The 22,594-nt window shown below is 41.4% G+C and overlaps 1 protein-coding gene and 1 pseudogene across 4 annotated transcripts in view; both read right to left on the bottom strand.

Moving 5' to 3' along the window:
* Positions 1 to 22,594, bottom strand: part of CA5B (carbonic anhydrase 5B) — a 52,452-nt gene that overhangs the window by 6,337 nt on the left and 23,521 nt on the right. For all 4 annotated transcript variants that reach the window (XM_058712324.1, XM_058712325.1, XM_058712322.1 and 1 more), the window contains 5 exons: positions 13,782 to 13,979; positions 4,419 to 4,537; positions 3,280 to 3,375; positions 2,147 to 2,209; positions 835 to 990 (listed from right to left, as the gene is read on the bottom strand). In XM_058712324.1, the coding sequence (XP_058568307.1) occupies positions 835 to 990; positions 2,147 to 2,209; positions 3,280 to 3,375; positions 4,419 to 4,537; positions 13,782 to 13,979 (632 nt within the window). The remainder of the gene's footprint in view (positions 1 to 834; positions 991 to 2,146; positions 2,210 to 3,279; positions 3,376 to 4,418; positions 4,538 to 13,781; positions 13,980 to 22,594) is intronic.
* LOC131501880 (serine/arginine-rich splicing factor 11-like) lies at positions 6,713 to 10,820 on the bottom strand (annotated as a pseudogene).

The raw sequence follows: 22,594 nt of genomic DNA, 5'->3' as shown, positions 1-22,594 counted from the left end.
TGGAAGCCTTTGCTCCTATAAAAATGCTTTGTAATTAATAAAAATCCCATAAAGCAAGCATATACAAGTACTATTACAGTTTAAATTATGAATTAAACAGGATTTTGTGCATTGAATTTAGTAATTAGTGGCAAGTAATTACCACTTAAACTTACTTTTTAAAAAGAAAATAAACTCCAAGTTCAAAACAACTGACTTGAAATTTATGGACAGACACTGTTGGATTCTGTCTTTATCCTGAGGTTCCAGAGCAAAATTTCCTTAAGGAATTTTTTTTTTAAGTTTATTTATTTATTTTGAGAGAAAGTGCATGTAAGTGGGAAGGGACAGAGAGAGAGGGAGAGAGAAAGAATCCCAAGCAGGCTCTGCACTGTTACTGCAGAGCCAGATGTGGGGCTTGAACTCATGAACAGTGAGATCATGACCTGAGCCAAAATTAAGAGTTGGACACTCAATCGACTGAGCCACCCAGGCGCCCCTCCTTAAGGATTTTAAAGGGTTGTGAGCACACCCATCTCCAGTCTTCATTCTTCCCTTTAAAAGGGCCTTGTTTATATAAAGAGTCATATTTATATATAAAATACACAATACATAAGACATATGTCATTGGCAAATATGGAAGTAAAAAGCTTATGTGTCCTAAATTTTAACTGTTCTCTCTAGTTGGTTTGAAGAATTCCCCAATTTATATCCAAATTTTGAGATGTTAGCGCATTTTAATAAAAATGTAGAAGCGTTACAAGATGTTCAAAACCGATGCCAAAGTTTGAGCCCAGCCTTGAGTTAAAGGAGCAGACTAGCATGTCCTCATACAGAAAGGTGGAAAGAACATACCTGATCGTGATCAACCTCTACGGGCTGCTTCTTAATGATCCAGGTGACAGACTCGGAGAGGGGCGGGGTAGTCAGGGACCCCGAGTAGGTCCAGTAATCTGGGCAGGCGGGCATCAGGCAGGAAGGATCAAATGACCCAAATTCCACAAGGGTGTCCTGGCAAAGAGAAGGGGACACCGAGTCATCATTTTGTGATGAAAACCACTCAGAAATCGGATGATGAGGCGATGATTCGAGGGGAATCTGGGGACCAGCAGTGGTCTAGAGTATCTCTGGGCACCTTCGGACAGAATCACACCCGCGCACTGCTCCTGTAATTAACTATGTATTTCTTTTTAAATTTTTTTTTTTTAATGTTTTTTATTTATTTTTGGGACAGACAGAGACAGAGCATGAACGGGGGAGGGGCAGAGAGAGAGGGAGACACAGAATTGGAAACAGGCTCCAGGCTCCGAGCCATCAGCCCAGAGCCTGACGCGGGGCTCGAACTCACGGACCGCGAGATCGTGACCTGGCTGAAGTCGGACGCTTAACCGACTGCGCCACCCAGGCGCCCCTAACTATGTATTTCTGATCATCCTCCATGGGAACACCGCCAAAAGCACTTTCCCCCTCCATTGTCGTGAGTTTGCTGCAGGTGCCAGTCTCCTCTGAACTCTTCGGGAGGCGGGAGGCGGGAGGCGTCAGGTGGTAGCTGGTGCATGACCAAGGAAGCTTGTCTTTCTCAAGAGAAACGAACAGAATTCTCCTTTCTAAAACACAACGCAAAGTAGAGGCAGCCAGGCTCCTGCATCAAAAGGGGAGAAAGAGACAGGCAAGGAAAAAGAGGGAGAGTGAGAGGGAGGGAGAGGGAAAGAGGCAGTGGGGAGGGACTGAGGTGGGGAGAAGAGGGGGAGACAGGGAAGAGGAGGACTTCCAGGGAACAGCCCCTTTGGGATCCTCAAGAGGCAACAGTTAATCCTGGGGCCTGGACAGAGGCGTCCATGCGGACGGGCCGGACGGAAACGGGTAACTGTTCTTCACAGCTAGCCAAGCCAAGTGTCCGTCCCACTCTTCCCTGCTCCCCGCCTGCGGGATGGGAGGTCTAGCCAAGAGGGCTGGTCTGAGTGTTCCCACGGGGACTTCGAAGACGCAGGTGTGCAGGTGTCGGAGCAGAGGAGGGGACGGCACCGTGTTCCCGAGTGCCGAGCGCTCAGTGGCATGGCGGCAGAACCAAGGCAGTGGCGAGTTGTGTTCCAGGGCGCCTTGTCAGCGTCTCCACTCGGAGATTAAACATAAAATGTATTTCAAGTGATTTAGGGGGGGAAATTACCTTATGCTTGATTGATGGCAAAGTATCCACCAATTTCTGCAGCTCTTTGTGATGTTTTCCTAGCTAAAGAAGAAGCAATGAGAAAATATTAAAAACAATTGACACTTCACTTTTGAAATCAGAACAGAATATGAATTAAAATTAGCCACCTGGTGATCACATATAAACAAACCAATCACACTACTTAAACTACACTTAAACGGGCAATTTAGGTTGCTATAAACGTCACTGAATCAAATTAGACACAAAACAAATGAGCAGGCTGTGTGGTGATAGGGTCAGGGTGCCTGCGGGGAAAGGTGCCCCAGCTCCATTTAAATATCAGTTCGTTGGGCGCCTGGGTGCCTCAGTTGGTTAAGCAGCCAACTCTTGATTTCCCCTGAGGTCATGATCTCAGGGTCCTGGGATCCAGCCCCTTGTCAGGTTCCATGTGGAGCATGGAGATTGCTTAAGATTCTCTCTTTCCCTCTGTCCCTCTCCCCTACTTACATGCTCTCTCTCTCTCTCTCTCTCTCTCTCTCTCTCTCTCTCAAATAAATAATAAACACCAGTTCTTACATTGAAATTTTAATTAATTAGAATGAAAAACCATACCATGGTCAAAGTAGCCACATTTCAAGAGCTCATTTGCCACATGTGGCTTGTTACTCTTGTTACTCTATTGGACTGGACATTTTTGTTTTCAGAGAGAGTGTGTGTGGCAGGGGCAGAGGGAGAGAGAGAGGGAGAGGGAGAGAATCTTAAGCAGGGTCCATGCTCAGCTACTTGGCACACAGCCCGACAGGGGGCTTGATCTCATGACCATGAGATCATGACCTGAGCCACAATCAAGAGTTGGACGCTTAACTGACTGAGTCGCCCAGGTGCCCCTGGACTGTGCATTTTAATATCATTTGAAATATATTCATAGCAATCTCTTCTTTTAACCATTGTTCATTTTCTTTTTTTTTTCCCTGAAATTGAAGTAGAGTTGACATACAATTTTACATTAGTTTCGGGTGTACAACATATTGATTCCACAAGTCAATTATGGTTTTTTTTTTATCCCAATATACTTAGATCTTAATATGACAATGTTATATCTTTTTACCCCACAATACAACACATCATGTAAAGTGGTAAGACTTTTTTACCTTTAAAAATACTCCTATCACAGCCAAACCATTTTCTTCCAGTGCTGCATCCTCAAAGTTTTCAAATTTGACTGCATTCCAATGTACCAAGTGCAGCTAAAACAGCATTAAAAGATGGTTTGATACATGAGCATATAGGATTGCTCCAAAACAGACAGCCTTATTCAACACATAATATTTTAATGTTTCCTTGCCCAAAATAAAGCCCCTGAGAAAAGCATACACCAATCTGGTGCAAAATGAGATAGAAATAAATAACAGGAAGAAATGTATGCAGGAACAGCAATTAACATTACTTCTGAATAGAGGGATTTATTTGGAGAAAAATAAAAGAAAACAAATACAGCAAAGTGGGTAACATTTCAGGGAGGGAGCAAACTTTGTCCATTCCCACGCTGTTTTGGATATGAAACCGTCATATCCAAAATCCACTTGCATCTAAAGGAGAGATGTTTATATTGAGAGAAATAGATTCTCTGTATGGGAATTAGACAAGAGTTGAAGATAAATTTCTTTGAGGGATAACCACTTAAAATGTGTTTCTTTTCACGGTAACATTTAAAACCAAATTAAGGAGAAATTGTAAGAATAAATTGTGTTTCCTTATGCGGTCCCTGTACTTCCCTACAAATTATTTCTTGTCCATCATTTGCCAATGCATCATCACCCAGTCTCCCAAGTAAGATCCTCAAGGTCACGGTTAACTTGCTCCTCTCCTCTCCTGAAGTGGACCATGCCTCCAAGTCCTGTTGCTTTTATTTCAGAAATGCTTGTTAAATCTTGCTCTTTTTCTGTTTCTATTGTCACAGGCTTTATTTAGGCTCCTCCCAATTCTCACTTGGATTAATTTAATCTGGTGGCCCTGCATTGTTGCCTGGCTTATAACTTCAGGCTATAATTTGAGCCTAGCTTGGAATTCTGGAAGGATTCCGTTTTAGGATCTTAAGTTTCATTTCTGCTCGATTATGTGAGATGAGGGCACATATCATTTTTACATGTATAAACTGGGAATAATCAAATATGCCCGAGAGAGCTATTTAGCATTTATAGGAATCATTGGATTTTCCCTGATAATTTCTTAGAAATTCAGCATTATCCCCACTTCACGGCTGTCGCTGTTCCCAAGCTGCTCAACATACCTCTGCCGGGTAACATTTGCTGTCCACAGTGTGCTCGGAGCCCCAAGCATCAATGGCCCCCCAGTGAAAATGGAATTGCTTCAGTCGGTAGTTGTGTTCCAGGGGTCCTCCCTCGATCACTGAAATGGCACATCCAACAATTCAGGGGACAGTTTTTCATACCATGGAGGAATGCAGGGGAAAGGCCGACTCTTTGGAGGGACCTTCTATGTGAACTGTCTTAAATGGGGCACACTGTATTAGATACACGTGTATATAAACTTGATTTCCACGCAGTCAGTACAGGTATAAGGGCAAGACTTGCACTCTGAAAGACACTGAGAATTAACACACTCCAAGCTCTGCACAACCATTAAAGGCCAATTCTTGACTTATTTTTATATTCTATATTTACTGTGCCCACTTCTTTTTTTACAGGAACATGAAATAAGGGTTTTATTAACAAAGTCTTATAAAACAATTTCAGAAACTGTACATCAACATGACACAGACTATAGCCTACTTTAGTTTTTTCTGCACAAAAGTGAACCTTGAAACTCCTGTAACTAAGAAAACCGTTGCCTAACTACTTTGCATTTAACGTGGAATCACTGTGTGCATAAGATTACTACTGCAGTACCAGTAACACAAATTGATAGGTTTTATACCGGACGTCACATAAAAAGTACATTATCAAGTAGACTTGTCTTGGGACTCCTGGGTGGTTCAGTCGGTTAAGCATCTGACTCTTCACTTTGGCTCAGGTCATGATCACAGGCTTTCTTGGGATTGAGCCCTGCATCAGGCTCTGTGCTGACAGTGTGGAGCCTGCTTGTGATCCTCTCTCTCCCTTTCTCTTTGCCCCTCCCCTGCTCATGTGCATGCACACTTCTCTCTCAAAATAATAAACATTTATTTAAAAGTAGATTTGTCTTGGGGCGCCTGGGTAGCTCACTCAGTAAGCGTCCGACTTCAGCTCAGGTCATGATCAGGTTTGTGAGTTCGAGCCCTGTGTCGGGCTCTGTGCTGACAGCTCAGAGCCTGGAGCCTGCTTCAGATTCTGCGTCTCCCTCTCTCTCTGCTCCTCCCCCACTCATACTCTGTCTCTCTCTCAAAAATAAATAAACATTAAAAGTAGATTTGTCTTATTTTAAAGTATATGAAAGTCAATTTAAAATGCCCTACCCCCTTTTCCCAACACTGAGATTAAAACAAACTAATAAAAGAGTGGAAAATTGAAAACCAGGACAAGAGATAACTTTCTTTAACAGATGGGCTCAGGATAGGCAGAAGCCTTCACTGATGTAGATGTGGAATAAATTATTTCAGGGAAAAAAATTCCCAAACACCTTATGAAAAAAGTATACAACTCTACTTCAAAATACGTTATTTGCTTACTACCAAAGACAATTTCATTTCAAATCTTGTTTCTGTAATTAAAGCCTAGTCAGTCATCAAAAAAGGTTAGTGCAGATAGAACCTTTCAAAGTTAAACAAAAGCCACAAAAATTTAGCTACAAGCCTTAAAGGGTGATTTATTTCAAATTTTCATTTTCAGATGTAATTATAAGAATGTTGGGGCGCCTGGGTGGCTCAGTCAGTCGAGTGTCTGAGTTCAGCTCAGGTCATGATCTCACAGTTCATGAGTTCAAGCCCCGTGTCAGGCTCTGTGCTGACAGCTTGGAGCCTGGAGCCTGCTTCAGGCCCCTTCCCTGCTCATGCTGTGACTCTCTCTCAAAAATAAATAAACATTAACAAAAAATTTTTTAAAAAGAATGTTAATTTGTCATGTCAACAGATAAGACCATAAGTAGATCCATCATGTTGGAGGGTTTTAATGACATTTAGGATATTCCTGCCACAATTAACATGCAATCAGTGCATTCCCTACATAGCTGCATTATAGCAATGAATCAAATTCTAGAAATACTATAAGTGAACTTACTTAATAAAGGAGATCATACAACATAAACTATCCGTGGGTGCTGTGATGTATGCAGCTTTTCGTTTTTGTTTTAAAGCAGCACCAGAATACTTTTAAAACTGCTTGACAGATTTCACCAGGTCAAGATTGGTTGCTCCCGGGGGCGCCTGGGTGGCTCAGTCGGTTGAGCGTCCGACTTCGGCTCAGGTTATGATCTCGCAGTCTGTGAGTTCGAGCCCCATGTTGGGCTCTGTGCTGACAGCTCAGAGCCTGGAGCCTGCTTTGGATTCTGTGTCTCCTTCTCTCTCTGCCCCTCCCCCGCTCATGCACACACACACACACACACACTCTCTCTCTCTCTCTCTCTCTCTCTCTCTCTTTCTCTCTCTCTCTCTCTCTCTGTCAAAAATAAATAAACATTGAAAAAAAATTTTTTAAAGAATTGGTTACTCCTGTATTATTTTCTAAATGGTTTTGGATGTAAATAACTAGTATCAAAATTAGAAGCTTTGTATCCATTTATAACTCAGAACTGTAAACATCTAGGTTTGGTAGAAACAAAAACAGCATTAAGAAATCACACGAAGGAATGACATTCATGCATGTATGCAGCTGGATTCCCATGGTGGCAATATTCAGTCACTCATAAACATGTCTTCTCCATGATGATCATTCCCATTCACTTTGGATTCTTTTAGTGAATCACCAGTTCCCTTTTCCACAAAACATCCTTTTGTTTTAGGGGAACTTGGTTCTGTTGGTTTCTTCTCTTTTTTCTCTTTCTTACTGTCATTCCCTTGTTCCTCTTCATTATTAATTTTACATCTTTATCACTCTCTGATTTCGTTTTCTGATTCTTTTCCTTATCTTCACTTTTCTTCTTGCTTGTTGGTCATTCTCTTTCATCTCTGCTTCTTTCTTTACCTTTCTTCTCCTTTTTATATCTCCTACAGGATATAACTAGACATTTTTCTTTTAGGTGACCTAGGCTTTGTAGGAGATCTTGTGCCACGCCTACTTCATTGGGGTTGTCTGTCTGTGCTTGCATTTCTGGAATCTATGGCTGTGCTATAACTTTTTGGTGGTGTTTTGGAACACTCCTTTTCTTTGTCTTCTTTCTTTTTGCCCTGGTTTTTGATGTACTCCTTGACCTTCTACCTCTCTCTCTGAAATGAGATCTTCTCTGTCTTGGACGTTTGGATCATCCCCTACTCCTTGACTTAGAATGTGATCTCCTTCTCGATCTGCTTCCTGACTGCCTGTGCCTAGAAGATGAGGGCGTTCGCCTCCTCCTAGAACATGCTCTTGACCTTGAGTTACTGCACCTACTTTTTAAATGTGCAGTAAAATGCCAATTTCTCGTAGCATATTTATCCAACCCAATCTCATAAAACTGAAGTATGGGGACAAAAGATATTCTTTCTTTTTTATGCACTGATACTTTTTTTAAAGTAAACTCTACACCCAATGTGGGACCCAAACTCATGACCCTGAGATGAAGAGTCATGTGCTGTACCATGTGCCATCATGTGCCAGCCAGGTGCCTCTTGCATTTCAATTTTGGAAGATACTACTGTTTGTCTTCCCCTTCCATTGAAATAAAATAGGAAATTTGCAAGTGAAAACTTATCACCCATGTCCCTTTGGACAGAGTGAACGATGTGAGTCATCCACACTGTACCACTGTCCTTACCACGTTGGATAATAAATACCTTTTGTTTGGCTAGTGTTTTCTGAACTAGTGAAATAATACTTTAAATGCAAAATATCCAGATAAAACAAGATTTTAAAATCATCTTTCCTCAGACTTTGGGTTGTACTGATTTTTTTTCTTGAGTTTCCTAACACATATTCATTAGTTCCTCATTTCTTCCATCTAATCCAACCCTGGAGATGTCTGTTCATGGTTAAACCAATATAAGAGCATAAAACCCATCTATCTCAACTACCTTAGTGATCTTTAGAGTTTACTGCATCATTAGTTGAATTTTATGTGCAATTACAACAATCCCAGGACTAAATACGTCGGATATGTCATGCAGTGGTCTGCTATGTATCTTATTGCCTTTTGAAAATACTTTACATAATTTCTTCCTCTAAAAAAAATGTTTTGAAAGAGGTGAGCAAAGACACCAATGACCACTTTTCTTCAAGGGGCAGGGGAGGTACAGAGACTAATACCACCTGATTCACTAAAATAACAGGAGGATGGTACTAAAGCATACTGAAATAAAAATAAAATATTTTCCAAAACCTTGCTTTTCTATGCCAGCTCCATATTGTGAGCTTGACTTTGGCAAAATTCAATCTAATCTGTTGAATGAAATGGAAGTTCTCGTCCCATGTTAAGTGACCAAGGCAGAAGGGAAGGCTAGCTTTTCTCTCCTATCTCCAGAAAAACACTGGCAACATATTCTGGAAACTTACTGTGTGTCTCCTCCAAAGATAATGAGCAAGGCAGAGAGGAGCTGTTACTAGTGGGTGGCTGCAGGGGGAAGGGGGCAGAACTGGTCTTCAGGTGTGTTTTGATTCACCCACACAATGCTAAATACATCTTAAAGTTCATTGCCGACATTTAAAGCTAGACAATTTCCCATAAAACTCCGCATTTCAAACTGGAGAATGAGAAGCCCTGCCCATGTTGGGCACATGCTCCCACCAGGCAACAACAGGCTAGATGGGAGAAACGGCCACCACCTTTCGACGGTCCTGCCAGTTTCTCAGTCGCCATCACTGCCATTTGTCTCAGATTCTCCCAGCCTGGCTCATGCTCATTACTTCTATGGCACTATAGGCACCTCTACATTTGTGATCCCTGGGAGAGAAGTGAGATGCCCAGGCATCTGATTTGGGCACTTCTAACTAGAAAAATCATGAAGTCTCTACATGCACTGGGTACTAGATCCACATAAATTGTACATAGGGGAGAAGTGAGCCAAGGAGGTATTCTCCTATATAATGGGGCTGAGGGCATGCACTTTACAGGAAAGGGACCTCAGTTTGAATTCATTGGCTTTGTGCCATTGGCCATGCATCCTGGCAGTTTCTAAGAAGACTCCCAATGAACCCTATCTCTTGGTATTCACACCCTTGTGTAATGCCCTCTCCTGAGTGTGAGCTGGACCTTGTGACTTGCTTCTAAGGGTAAAAGTCATGCGATATGAGTTTTCAGATTAGGTTACAAAAAGATGCTGGTTGTCATCTTGCTTGCTCTCTCTGACGAAGCCAGCTGCCATGTTGTGAGCTGCCCTACGGAGAGGCCCACTGGGCAAGGAAAAGGGAGTGGCCTCTCGCCAACAGCCAGCAAAGAAACCAAGGCCCTGAGAGAAACTGAATTCTGCCAACAGCCACGTGAGTGAATTTGGATGAGGATCCTTCGCCAGAGGAGTCTTGAGATGAAACCCCAACCACAGCTGACACCTCCATCACAGCCCAGCGCGAGACCCAGAGCAAGAGTTCGCAGGTAAGCTGCACCCACATTACCCCTCTCTGGGCAAGGTCTGCAGAACTGGCTGTGTATCAGCTCCTGCCTACCTCAGGCCTCACTTGGCTGCCATTTCCTTCTTGCACTTACACACAGTAGTACCAAACACAATCATTGCACTGCCTTGAACCTCCCCCTCCATGCAGACGGCCCAGGTGTCACCCCCTCCAGGAAGCCTTCTCCCACCGGACCCCACCTGAACACTTCCCTCGCAGCGCTTGGCACTCTGCATTAGCGCTGTCTGTTCATGGGTCTGTCTCCCCACCACAGTATTAGCTCCTTAAAGGTGGCGACCATCCCTTCTTCCTCTTTCCATTCTGAGCACCTGGCACAGTGTGTGGCACTTAGAAGATTCTCAATGAAACCAGGAACTAAAGAAATAGACTGCAAAGTATCTGTTGGGTTTGTTAATTGAAACATCACTGGTAACCTCAGCAAGAGGGAAGAAAAAGGTGGGGTCGGGTGGGGCAGATGTGTGGACGACAGGGGGAAGTACAGTCAGCAAGAAACAGGCAGAAGCGAAACAGAAGATTGCAAATTAGAAAGCAGAGTGGTCATAAGATATATGGAATAACTGGGGTGATGGAAATGTTCTCAAATTAGATGGTCCTAACGGATACACCACTCTGTAGGTTTGCTACAAATCATTACATTGTTTTCTCCCAAAAAGCAAATGTAAGACCAAAATTAGGAAGGAGAACTCTTCAAATGTCTGGGAAACATTCTTCCTGGGTTTACCAGTGATACCCCAGAAAAGTGTAAAGTGACACAAGATGGGGCAGGAAGCACCCTTTGGGGAGCAACAGGACCCATCTCTTCCTCTCTTTGAGGCCTAGTGACCTAGCTGATGAGAGTACTTTCACAGGAGGTGAAATTAGAGATCATCCATGGACCTCAGCCCAGGCATAATTTAGTGCCACTCCCCATGGCATTTTGCATCCCTCACATGCACTGTGTCCTATTCAGGGGAGCCAAACAACAAAACAGTACCCAGCAAAGGGCAGTGCTATGAGATGCTCACATACCTTCTCTTATTATCCTTTTAATTTCTGTAAGGTTGGTGGTGATGTCCCTCTTTCATTCCTGATTTCAGTAATTTGAGTCTTCTCTTATTTGTTTTCTCGCTCCACCTAGCTAAAGGTTTATCAGTTTTGTTGATCTTTCTGGAGAACCAACTTTTGACTTCATTGGTTTCTGCTCTGTTCTTTGTGTTTGTTTTGGGTTTAGTTTGCTCTTCTCCTTCTAGCTCCTTAAGGTGGGAAGCTAGATTATTGATTTGAGAAATTTCTTCTTCTCCAATAAAGGCATTTTCATCTCTAATTTCCCTCTAAGCACTACTTTTGCTACATCCCATAAGGTTTGGTATGGTTTCTTTTTGTCACATACCTTCCTCAAACCCTTTCTTTGCACACCTTATCCCGAGTTCTTTGTAAAGCACACTGTAGCAGCATTTCCTAGTTGTTGTTTTTTTAATTTATAGACATTGATATTTATTAGCTCCTTTCCTTTCTACAATTAGAATTGGTTCTTGCCTTTCTTCATTTCTAGGAAGTCTTTGCTGTCTTTTACTTTTTCTTTATTTTTTATGTTCATTCACTCTTTCCTCCTCTTTGAATGCTATTAATTATTTTGCAACAGCATGGAGAAATAGCAATGAAGAATAAGCAGGAAATAGGAGGCAGTCACTGAAATATGGAAAAAGAGAGAGATAGAGAAAGTTAGATACTTATCAAAGATTAATGGTATTTTAAAGAGAATGATTATTAAAGCATAATTTTAAAAAGGGTTACCTATTTTGGTCCTTCCTAACAAAATAAGTGGAAAATTAGCAACCTCTCTACAATTTTTCTGGATATTTTATAAAAATAGTGCGACACTGACACACCTAGGGAAGGTAACATCGAGGAATAATCAGTTTAGTGAGTTGTGCTTGGAGGTATCTAAGGAGTTATTATGAGGAAAATGCAGGTCATTTGTATTCCATCTGAGATTGCCCTAGCAAATGGGTGGATAAGAATTCGTGAATCTATTGTTAAAAAGGGGGAAAAAATGACTAAAAAAATGAAACAGAAAGCTATTTGCCTCGAATGATCTTGAGATTAACTCACTTGGTTAGAAACCTATTAAACAACTTCCCACAATTTCCAACTCAGTGAAGGAAACCTATATTGGAAACAGTCTCTAGACCGTCAAGGTCATTAGAAAGCTGACCAACATTTAGGATCCTCAGAAGAAAAAGAAGGTTGCCAAGGACCTAGACAAAATTGAGACTTGAGAGGGTTGCTGGGCATCCAGAGTGTATGTAGGAGAGTTGGTATTTACAGACTGGGTCTGCCCATTGGTGTAGTCGGCAGGAGTAATGCTAGAACTCCTGAGACAAGTAAAGCTCATTGTCATGCAAGATAGCTATCTGGAATATAGGAATTTAGGTTGCTGTTTTGAAGATTTCTGGAATCCTTATATACAATGTAACACTACAGTATTCCAGTGATACAGCTTCCGGTTGAGACAGGAGCACACTATAGGGTTTTGGAAAAGTTAGGAAAGATACTAATGAATCTGGGAGGAAAAGGAGTAATTTCTTCTCAGTTTGAGAAATGTAAGCAAGATGCTCAGGTTTGGGGGGCCACGTCATACCACAGAGGAGAAAGGAAAAAAATGGGGAACATAGAAACACCTAAGCTCTTAAAGACAGGCCTGAGCACTTGGTGGATCACAGCAGAGAAGTACATCAAAGGGAAGAGAGCCAGAGAGAGAGAATTCCCATTGGAGGAGCAGTCTGTTTGCTGTTGGGCCAGAGAGCCATGTCTAAGTTTCAGAGCAACCCTAGGAAAACGCATAGAGAACCAAGATACAGTTGGGAATTCTAGAGCGAGGATAGATACAGGACTAAACGCTTCCATTTATGCTTTAGGTTACATTTTGTACTTGATTCATTAACACGTTCATGGGCTTATTTCCTCATATTCATAAGAGAAAACTAATTTCCTAAAGGGTTTCTCAATCTCGGCTCTATTGATATTAGGGGCTGAATAACTCTTTGCGAATGTTGTCCTGCATACTGTAGGCTCTTCAGCTGTTTTCCTGGCCTTGACCCACAAGACAACAGGTGCACCCCACCCTCCCAAGTGTGACAACTTAAAATGCCTACGCATGTTGCCAAGTGTCCCCAGCCCCTAGGGAGGAAGGGGTGATAAAATTGCCACTGGTTGATAACCACAAAGAGAGACTATTTCAAATAATAATTATTTCAGATGAAGACTATTTGGTACCATCAAATTTGATTTGAAAAGGAAAAGAAAAAGAGAAAAGAAACCTACATAGAATTAATCACATTCTGTGTTCAATAGATACTAAAAGTTTTAGGTAAACTTTGAAATCATTCAGATTAGTTTATATCTGGGTAGGTTCAAAACCAGAGAAGATTCAAAAGCAATATAATATCTGGTTTTGAAAATCTCCTTTAAATTGTGTTTCTTCTAAATCAACAAAATTAACAGAATATGAGTTTTCATTTTATAATATAGAACTGGTTGTTAAGATTATAACCTCATGCACACATGAATATGCTTTTTTGCCCCATTTCAAAGGTACTGCAATCTGATCAGTTAAATCTGATTAAATAGTATTACTATTAAAGGTAAAAGTGTCTTGTAAAGTCAGCAAGCAGAGAAAATCAGTACGTATTCAATACACACAAAATAAATTTCAGGCAAAGCTTTAATTTCACAACCTATCTTCTGTCTATACATAGAGATACACATACTTATTAATAAAAGTACTACCTATACTAGTAGAAGAAAATGTTCATAAAAACTCGAAGGGATTTTTTTCATACATTGAAAAAGCTGAGTGCAAGGAGTTCCATGCCACCACTCATACAGGTCCATGGTCCCAAGGAGGCAGTGTGGTGTGGCCTGTGCTCACATCAAACTGTCCCTTTAACTCCAGACAAGACCACCAGTCTGACCCTCACCGGATTTATCTGTAGAATCTTCAAATTCCACGAGGAAGGAGTACCCGTTATTCCAGACGTGGAGGCAGGTGGTCGGGTCGTAAGAGATGGTGAGCGGTTTTAAGCCAGGATCATACACACTGTCCCTCCACCGGATGTTGATGGGCGACTGGCGCTCGCCCGCCGGGACCAGGTCCACGCTCTCCCAGAGCGGGTGCACTAGGAGAAAAAGCACAGCGGGGCCATCATCAAGACGTCTGCTATGTGGGATCACACACGAGGCAATTCTAGTTGTGGGGAGTGTGTCCAGGCCCATGGAGTCTACATCTTAGGAATTAGCCACCTGGGGGCTAAACGGACTGATTAAGGCAGAGGACAAAGGCAGCTCAGAGAGCACCTTGCACGGGCACAGACGTCTGCTGCTTTGTCAGACACAAGCGGCTCAGTCCACCCTCTGATTTCACCCGAACCAAGTGCCACCCGCTCTTGTGGTAACAGTAAGACGTGTGCAGATTAGCACCGTGTGGAAGGAGGGTATCCTTAAATGAGCTTCTTTTCTTTAGTGATAATTTTCTGAGCCCCACTTGCCAAACCAGATATACCTACAAGTATAAATCAATGAAATTTTCAATAATGAGTTATTTCCAACAAAGGAAATGTGGGAAGAAGAGGAAGAATTTTTGGAAAGCAAATGTTGAACCAAGCACTGTAAGTTTTTGATCGCTTGGCTGGTTGAAATAAACACTTTCGTGGCATGCACCTGTAACTTAACTTGCAGTTTTGAAGATCTCTGGATTATTTACACAATGCAATATTACAGTCTTCCAACTGAGATGGGGGAGACAGTCTTGGGTTTTAGAAAAACTAACACAAATGCCAAAGAATCTGGGGAAAAGAAGAGTACTTTCTTCTAAATTTGAGACATGTGAGTAAGATGTTCAGGGTTTGGGGGCCATATTATACCAAGGAGAAGAAAAAACAAAAACAGGGGACACAGAGACACCTACATCTTTAAGGACAGACTTGAACACTTCCTGAATCACAGCAGAGAAGTGTGTCAGAGGGAAGAGAAGCAGAGAGATGAATCCCTTTGGTGGGATTATATGGTCCTATATAAGTGTGTATGCTGAGTTCATCTCCTATATAAGCAAACTGTGAGGATTAGGCAACCATCCTACAAAACCCGGGTGGAATATTAGTACTGCTAAGGTCCCTCGAGTTCTGTCACATACATAGCTATGGACATTATATATTAAAGTGTCCATGCACAGTTTGTTCCCCACAGACACAATATAGCACTGACGACGATTTTTCTACAAAGAGCCAAGCACCAGGTCTTTGTGCTAAATTCCTGATAAATCTCAGCAGACTTCCTGTAACATAGACAGAGCAGCTGCTGAGACATCCATGCATGATGTGATAGAACCCATGTGCATGATACGGTGTGCTCCAGTTCTCCACCCTTTAGTAGCACCACGGACACAGAAGAACCAAGAGTAGCAGGACAACCAGAAGAAATATGAGTTGAGATAAATCATTACCAACAATGCTCTGTACCTCACTCCACCTCTAAGAAAGAGTCTAAGGATTTGAGAAAGTGATGAGGTAGCTGTGACTTAGTCAATCTCCTGTGTGTATGATGGGGTCCCTTGACACTCCACTTTTCATAAAATAAAACAAAACCAAACAGAAACTTACCACTGTTTACTCTTTAAAAATTTTCTTTTTAATGTTTATTTATTTTTGAGACAGAGAGAGACACAGCATGAACAGGGGAGGGTCAGAGAGAGAGGGAGACACAGAATCCGAAGCAGGCCCCAGGCTCTGAGCTGTCAGCACAGAGCCCGACGTGGGGCTCAAACTCACAGACCGTGAGATCATGACCTGAGCCGAAGTCGAAGTCGGATGCCTAACCGACTGAGCCACACAGGCGCCCCTACCACTGTTTACTCTTACAGAGAAGGCATCTCTTTCTGAGCTAGCTGCCCCAAAGCTAGAAATTCAAGATCTTAGCCTTGTTATTTTTGGAAAAAGAGCCCCAGCAGTATAGACAAAGCTCTTCAGGCAGTTACTAGAATAGCGATTCTCAATGAAGGGAGCAATTCTGCTCCCAGGGGACATTTGGTAATGTCTGCAGATATTTTTGGTTGTCGCAACTAGAGTTAGGTGCTACTGACATCTAGTGGGTAGAGGCCAGGCATGCAGCTAAACATCCTAAAATTCCTAGGACAGGCACCCACAAGAAAGAATCGTCTGGCCCCAATTACCAATAATACAAAACTTGACAAGTCTTTGTCTTGGGCTGAAAGATAGAGGCAAACTCAAACTATCCTCTTTTTCATTTTCTTTTTTCATATAGCTCAGTACTCCCATCCCTAGAGAAATCTGAACCCAGGGTTTTTGTTTTTTTCCCTTAGTGTAAAAGAACTGGTGAAGAACGAGAATTTATTTTAGAAAAGAATGACAACTTTCTGTTTCATAAATCCTAAGTGAAAAATACATATGAATTGTTACAATACAGTCACAATCTGATTACAATGCAAATTCCTTGCAGACAGGAGCCATATCTTCCTCCTCTGTTTGTTCCCCTATAGTGCCTTATTGAATATATGTCCTTTCATTTTCATATTGATTATCCATCTGCCATTTCTGGAATAAAAAGGTCTATTTCATTACCTGTGTAATATTTTTTAAACTTCTAGAATCCCCTAGAAAAGCCCTGATTCGGTTTGATTATTTTTTGTTCTGATTTTAAAACTTTTAATTCCAATTTAGTTAACATACAGTGTTATATTAGTTTCAGGTATACAATATAGTGATTCAACAATTCCATATATCAACCTGTGCTCATCCTTAAACCCTATCACCTGTTGCACCCATCACCCCCCACCCAACTCCCCCCTGGTAACCATCAGTTTGTTCTCTATAGTTTAAGAGTCTGTTTCTTGGTTTCTCTCTCTCTCTCTCTCTCTCTCCTTTTTTTCCCCTTTGCTTGTTTGCTTTGTTTCTAAATTCCACATATGAGTAAAATCATATGGTATTTCTCTTTCTCTGACTTACTTCACTTAACATTATACTCTCTAGCTCCATCCATGTCCTTGTAAATGTCAAGATTTCATTCATTTTTATGACTGAATAATACTGCATTGTATATGTGTGTATGTGTGTGTATATATGTATGTGTATATATACCTTTTCTTACCCATTCATCTGTCGATGGACACTTGGGCTGCTTCTGTAATTTGGCTATTGCAAATAATGCTACAATAAACGTAGTGGTGCATGTATCCCTTTGAATTAGTGTTTTTGTATTTTGGGGGTACATACCCAGTAGTGCAGTTGCTGGGAACTAAGGGGTAGGTTCCTTAACATTTTGAGGCATCTCCATATTGTTTTCCACAATGGCAGCACCAGTTTTGCATTGCTACCAACAGTGGAAGAGGGTTCTTTTTTCTCCATATACTCACCAACACTTGTTGTTTCTTGTCTCTTTAGTGATTTTTGTCTCTTTCTTGTTTCTTTAGTGATTTTAGCCATTCTGAAAGGCGTGAAGTGATATATCATTGTGGTGTTGATTTTCATTTTCCTGACGATTAGTAATGCTGAGCATCTTTTCATGCGTCTGTTGGCCATCTGTATGTCTTCTTTGGAGAAATGTCTGTTCATGTCCTTGGCCCATTTTTAAATTGGATAATTTGGGTTTTTTGTTTTGTTTTGAGTTGTATAGGTTCCTTATTTATTTTGGAAACTAACCCTTTATCAGATATGTAATTTGCAAATATCTTCTCTCATTCAGTAGTTTGCTTTTTAGTTTTGTTGATCATTCCCTTTGCTGTGCAGATGCTTTTTATTTTGATATAGTTCCAATAGTTTATTTTTGCTTCTGTTTCCCTTGCCTCAGGAGACATACTTAGAAAAATGTTGCTATGGCTGATGTCAGAGACATTACTGCCTGTGCTCTCTTCTGGGATTTTTATGGTTTCAGGTCTCACATTTAGGCCCTTAATCCATTTTTTACTTTATTTTGTGTATGAACTGTGGTCCAGTTTGATTCTTTTGTATGTAGTTGTCCAGTTTTCCCAGAACCATTTGTTGAAGAGACTTTTTCCCACTGCATATTCTTGCCTGCCTTGTCAAAGATTAATTGACCATATAATCATGGGTTTATTTCTGGGTTTTCTGTTGTGTTACATTGATCTGTATGTCTATTTTTGTGCCAGTACCATACTGTTTTGATTTCTACAGCTTTGTAATATAATTTGAAGTCTCGAATTGTGATACCTCCAGTTTTGTTCTTCTTTTTCAAAATTGCTTTGGCTATTTGGAGTCTTTTGTGGTTCCATATAAATTTTAGGATTTTTTGTTCTAGTTCTGTGGGAAATGTTGTTGGAATTTTGATAGGGATTGCATTAAATGTGTAGATTCCTTTGGGTAGTATAGACATTTAAAAAATATTTATTCTCCCAATCCGTGAGCATGGAACGTCTTTCCATTTCTTTGTGTCATCTTCAATTTCTTTCATCCATGTTTTATAGTTTTCAGAATACAGGTCTTTCACCTCTTTGGTTAGGTTTATCCCTGGGTATCTTATTTTTGGTGCAACTGTAAACAGGATCAATTCCTTGATTTCTCTTTCTTCTGTTTTGATATTAGTGTATAGAAATGCAACAGAGTTCTGTACATTGATTTTGTATCCTGTGACTTTACTGAATTGATCTATCAGTTCTAGTAGTTTTTTTGATGGAGTCTTTCCAGTTTCTGTATGTAGTACCATGTCATCTACAAATAGTGAAAGTTTTACTTCTTCCTTCCAGATTTGGATCCTTTTCATTTATTGATTTTGTTGTTGTCTCATTAGTGTGGCCTGGACTTCCAGTACTATGTTGAATAAAAGTGGTGAGAGTAGACATCTGTGTCTTGCTCCTGACCTTTAGGGGAAAGCTCTCAGGTTTGCCCCATTGAGTATGATGTTCACTGTGAGTTATTCATACATGGCCTTTATTATGTTGAGGTATGTTCTCTCTAAACCTACTTTGTTGAGGGCTTTGATCATGAATGAATATTTTACTTTGTCAAATGCTTTTTCTGCATCTATTGAAATGATCATATAGTTCTTATTATTTCTGTTATTGATGTGATGTATCACGTTGATTGATACTTCAATATTGAACCACCCTTGTATCCTGGGAATAAGTCCCATTTCATCATGGTGAATGGTTTTTTTTAACGGATTCTATTTGCTAGTATTTTGTTGAGGATTTTTGCATCTTTGGTCATCAGAGATATTGGCCCATAGTTCCTTTTTTTGTGGTGTCTTTATCTGCTTTGTATCAGGCTGTTTACTGGCTTCATAGAATGATTTTGGAAGTTTTCCTTCTATTTTTTGGAATAGTTTGAGAAGAATAGGTATTAACTCTTTAATTTTTTTTTTTTATTTACTCTTTAAATGTTTTAAATTTTGCCTGTGAAGCCATCTGGTCCTGGACTTTTGTTTGCTGGAAGTCTTGATTACAGATCCAGTCTCTTTGCTGGTAATTGGTCTGTTCAGGCTGATTCAATTGTAGGATGCCTGGCACCAAGAGACTCTGCAGGACCTTCCCCTCTGAGATACTCAGACTGTGGCCCAGGAGTTGAGAATTCACATTCTTCAAAACCAATTCGTGAGGGTCTCCTGTAAAGACCAGGCAAGAAGGGGACTAACAAGCAGATCCCCAAGACGATCCCTCCTTTCACCCTGACTCGTCCCCCACCCCATTCAGGAAATGACCAGAATCTGTTCTCACCCATGCAAACACCAGCCCCCAAATCCCAGACCTATTCCTTCATTGCTCTTTTATGGCCTTGATGCTTCTGTCAATTTATGTCCTTCGATTCACGAGGTCAGCTTCTGGAAGATTTTTGACCCCCACCCCCACCCCAAACCTCCTCCTCTGGAACCCAAACCATCCCCCCACCAGGGGCCCTTGTCTACTGTGGCCTTAGGGAAGACAACTTTTGCCAACGGTTTGATCTGCTAAAAATAATTCACATTTTGTTCTCCTCTCCCATCCTCTTCCTCCATGTTAACAAAATACAGAATGAAACAATATCTTGGTAGTTGCTCATACTTTCCCCCCAAATAGGAGGACGATTACGTGTTCTAACAGTGCCTTCATTTTCAGGTTATTCTTGTATGAAGAAAATGAAATAAACAGAAACCGTGATTTTATCAACCATGGTTTCAGTGAGTAGAGGTACACCATCATCATGAAGGAGTCACTAATCTATTGCTGACAAGCATCAACATCTCTTTAGATTCCATGGAGAAAATGTGCTCGGTTTTAGTCCTTATTAATAGGACTAGTCCCGGCTTTGATTTCTTTTGTGCCTGTACCACCCTATGTGTCCAGCCTCAGGAGTGTCCCTCTTTCAACTCCTGAAACACAGGAAGCGCGTTCCTGCCTTGGCCCCTCAGTTCCTGCTCCTCCCTCTCCTCAGAAAACACTTTCCCCTCACTCAGCTCCCATCATCTGTAAGTCTTGGGCTTTACCGTCAACTCCTCAGTAAAATGTTCTCTGGCTACTCTTATAATATGATCTTCTTATTTTTTCATCATAACACTCTGATTATTTTTCTTTCAGAAGATTTATTCCACTGGTATAATTATTATTGTATTTATATGAAGGGTAGCAGAATATGCCATTGTAGGGAAGGACAAATAAGTTTTACTCTACCCTTCGAGGTCCTTAGCTGAGACACCCTCCCCCCACTGTAATAAAAATATAGATTAGTAGGAGAAAAATTTTTAATTATCTATTTCCTGACTGGAGACCCACAGAGGTATGAGACTCCAATGGCAGTCAGGCAATTGAGGCTTAAATAACAGGGGAGATAAGGAAAGGTGCAGAGGCCCAAGGCTTCAAAGCGGAGGAAGGCAATTCACAGGAAGGTGAGAAGAGAAAATGCAGGGGAAGCCAAGTTTGCCCTTCCAAGCAGGTAAGTCTCTCTAAAGAAAAAGCTGTCTCTGGTAATAACTCTCCTCCTGGTCCAGCCCCCCCTTTTAATGTAAATTTCCCTGATGAAAGGATAACTTCTACTCTCCTTTCAGTGCTTCTCCTGTATCTGCAGTTTCTCAAAATAATCAGCTCAAAGTAATCCTTATGCCAAAGAGGCATATTTTGAGGTGGTGAAGGGTAGCAAGATACACCATCCCATATGCCTCTTTGGCACAAGGATTATTTTGAGCTGATTCTTCTGGCAACAGCCAACACAGGAGAAGCTCTGAAAACTGAGTAGAAATTACTCTTGGTGTAAGGGAAATCTCCATTTATAAGGGAAATCTCCCTGTGCATGGGTGTCTCCCTCTCTGTACCAGCAGAGAAGGATGACTATACATCACCAGGAGCTCTCATCAACAGGAAAAGGCTAGACTTAAATCCACCTAACAACCATGCCCTTGTTCACTGTGCTTTGTTTGGTAACCTCCCATGACTGCCCCCCTCAACATCTTTTGTCCTTAGCTGAAGATGGTATTTAAGGTGATGGCTGTGGCCATCTCGGGGAGCTTCTCAGTCTTCCTAGGTCTCTCCCATGTGTCCAGGAGGTGTACAGGTCACTAAACTTGTGTTTGTTTTTCTCTTGTTAACCTGTCTTTTATTATGGGTGGTCTCGGCCAAGAACTCAGAAAGGTGGAAGGAAAATGATTTGTTCTCCCCTACACACATACGCGTAATTATCTGCCTCTCCCACTGCTCCACAGTCTACAGCTGAGCTGGCTTTCAATCACTGCTTGTGCACTGAATGTACAAGATAAAGAGCATCCTTGAGAAGGTTCCAGTCCCCTTTTCTGTTTAGTCCTAGTACCCTACTGATCACCACATTACTTTTGCATTAAGGATCTTTCAGGTCTATCTCTTCCGTGCCTGGCCCATGACCAGCAGCCCAGTTCAGGCCCCTACACCCCAGACTTCATACCATGCTCCTTGATTTCTTTTCCTGCTCTCTCATTCCCCTTTACTCCATCTTCCCAAACTTTGGTTTTGACATTAGCTCCCACCAGGTTGACCTTTCCTTCTTTTGAACTCACATCATGTTGACTCTAGCCCTTTTCACATCCAACCATTGCTCGTGCAGTGTGCATTTGCTTTATCTGCTCACGGGGCCCGTGTCAAGGCCTCAGTGTTAGGGCCTGTGGCCTAGACTTCTTCTACAGCCTCCAGGCTGAACTTGGTACCAGGCACAAAGGAGGCACTTAATGCTTATTTTATTGATAGAGAAAACCAAACAAGTTGATACCAAGGCTCTCTACCCTTACCTCACTCACACCAATAGTCTCTCCAACCAGGCAAGCAGGTTTACGCCAGTAAACCTCCTTTGTCCTACTGGAGGCGTCTCACGATGTTGTGGGAGACTGGAAACACCATTTTCGCCATATGAGCCTTACTGCCTGTGAAATGAAGGTCTTTGCTCTCTTAGACTGATTTTGGGAGTAAACTTCTGGATCACAGGGACAGATCACCTGTGCCCTCTTTGGACGCATCTTGCATTTTCGGTTAACCATTAAGGCTTATTGGTTTCCGTTGCTATTAATAGATCCCACTCATCAATGGCCAGACAATGGAACCTTTAAATTAGCTATATTTAAAAGAAAAATATTCTTTATAGAGAGCTCTCACTTGTCTTACTAGTAAAAATCACAGAAATTAGACTTAAGAATTTTCCTTTCTATGTAAGATTTATAGGGAGCACTCGAGGCCTAATCTCCAGGCTTAAAGTATGCAGGTAGCCATGTGAATCCTGAAAGCTAGGAAGTGAATTTAAAAAAAGCACCTGAAACTACCAACAAGGCTGGCTTT

Source organism: Neofelis nebulosa, chromosome X (assembly GCF_028018385.1).
Source record: "Neofelis nebulosa isolate mNeoNeb1 chromosome X, mNeoNeb1.pri, whole genome shotgun sequence".
NCBI lineage: Eukaryota > Metazoa > Chordata > Mammalia > Carnivora > Felidae > Neofelis > Neofelis nebulosa.
The sequence above is the reverse complement of the archived record's forward strand: the minus strand, read 5'-3'. Positions and strand labels throughout refer to the sequence as shown.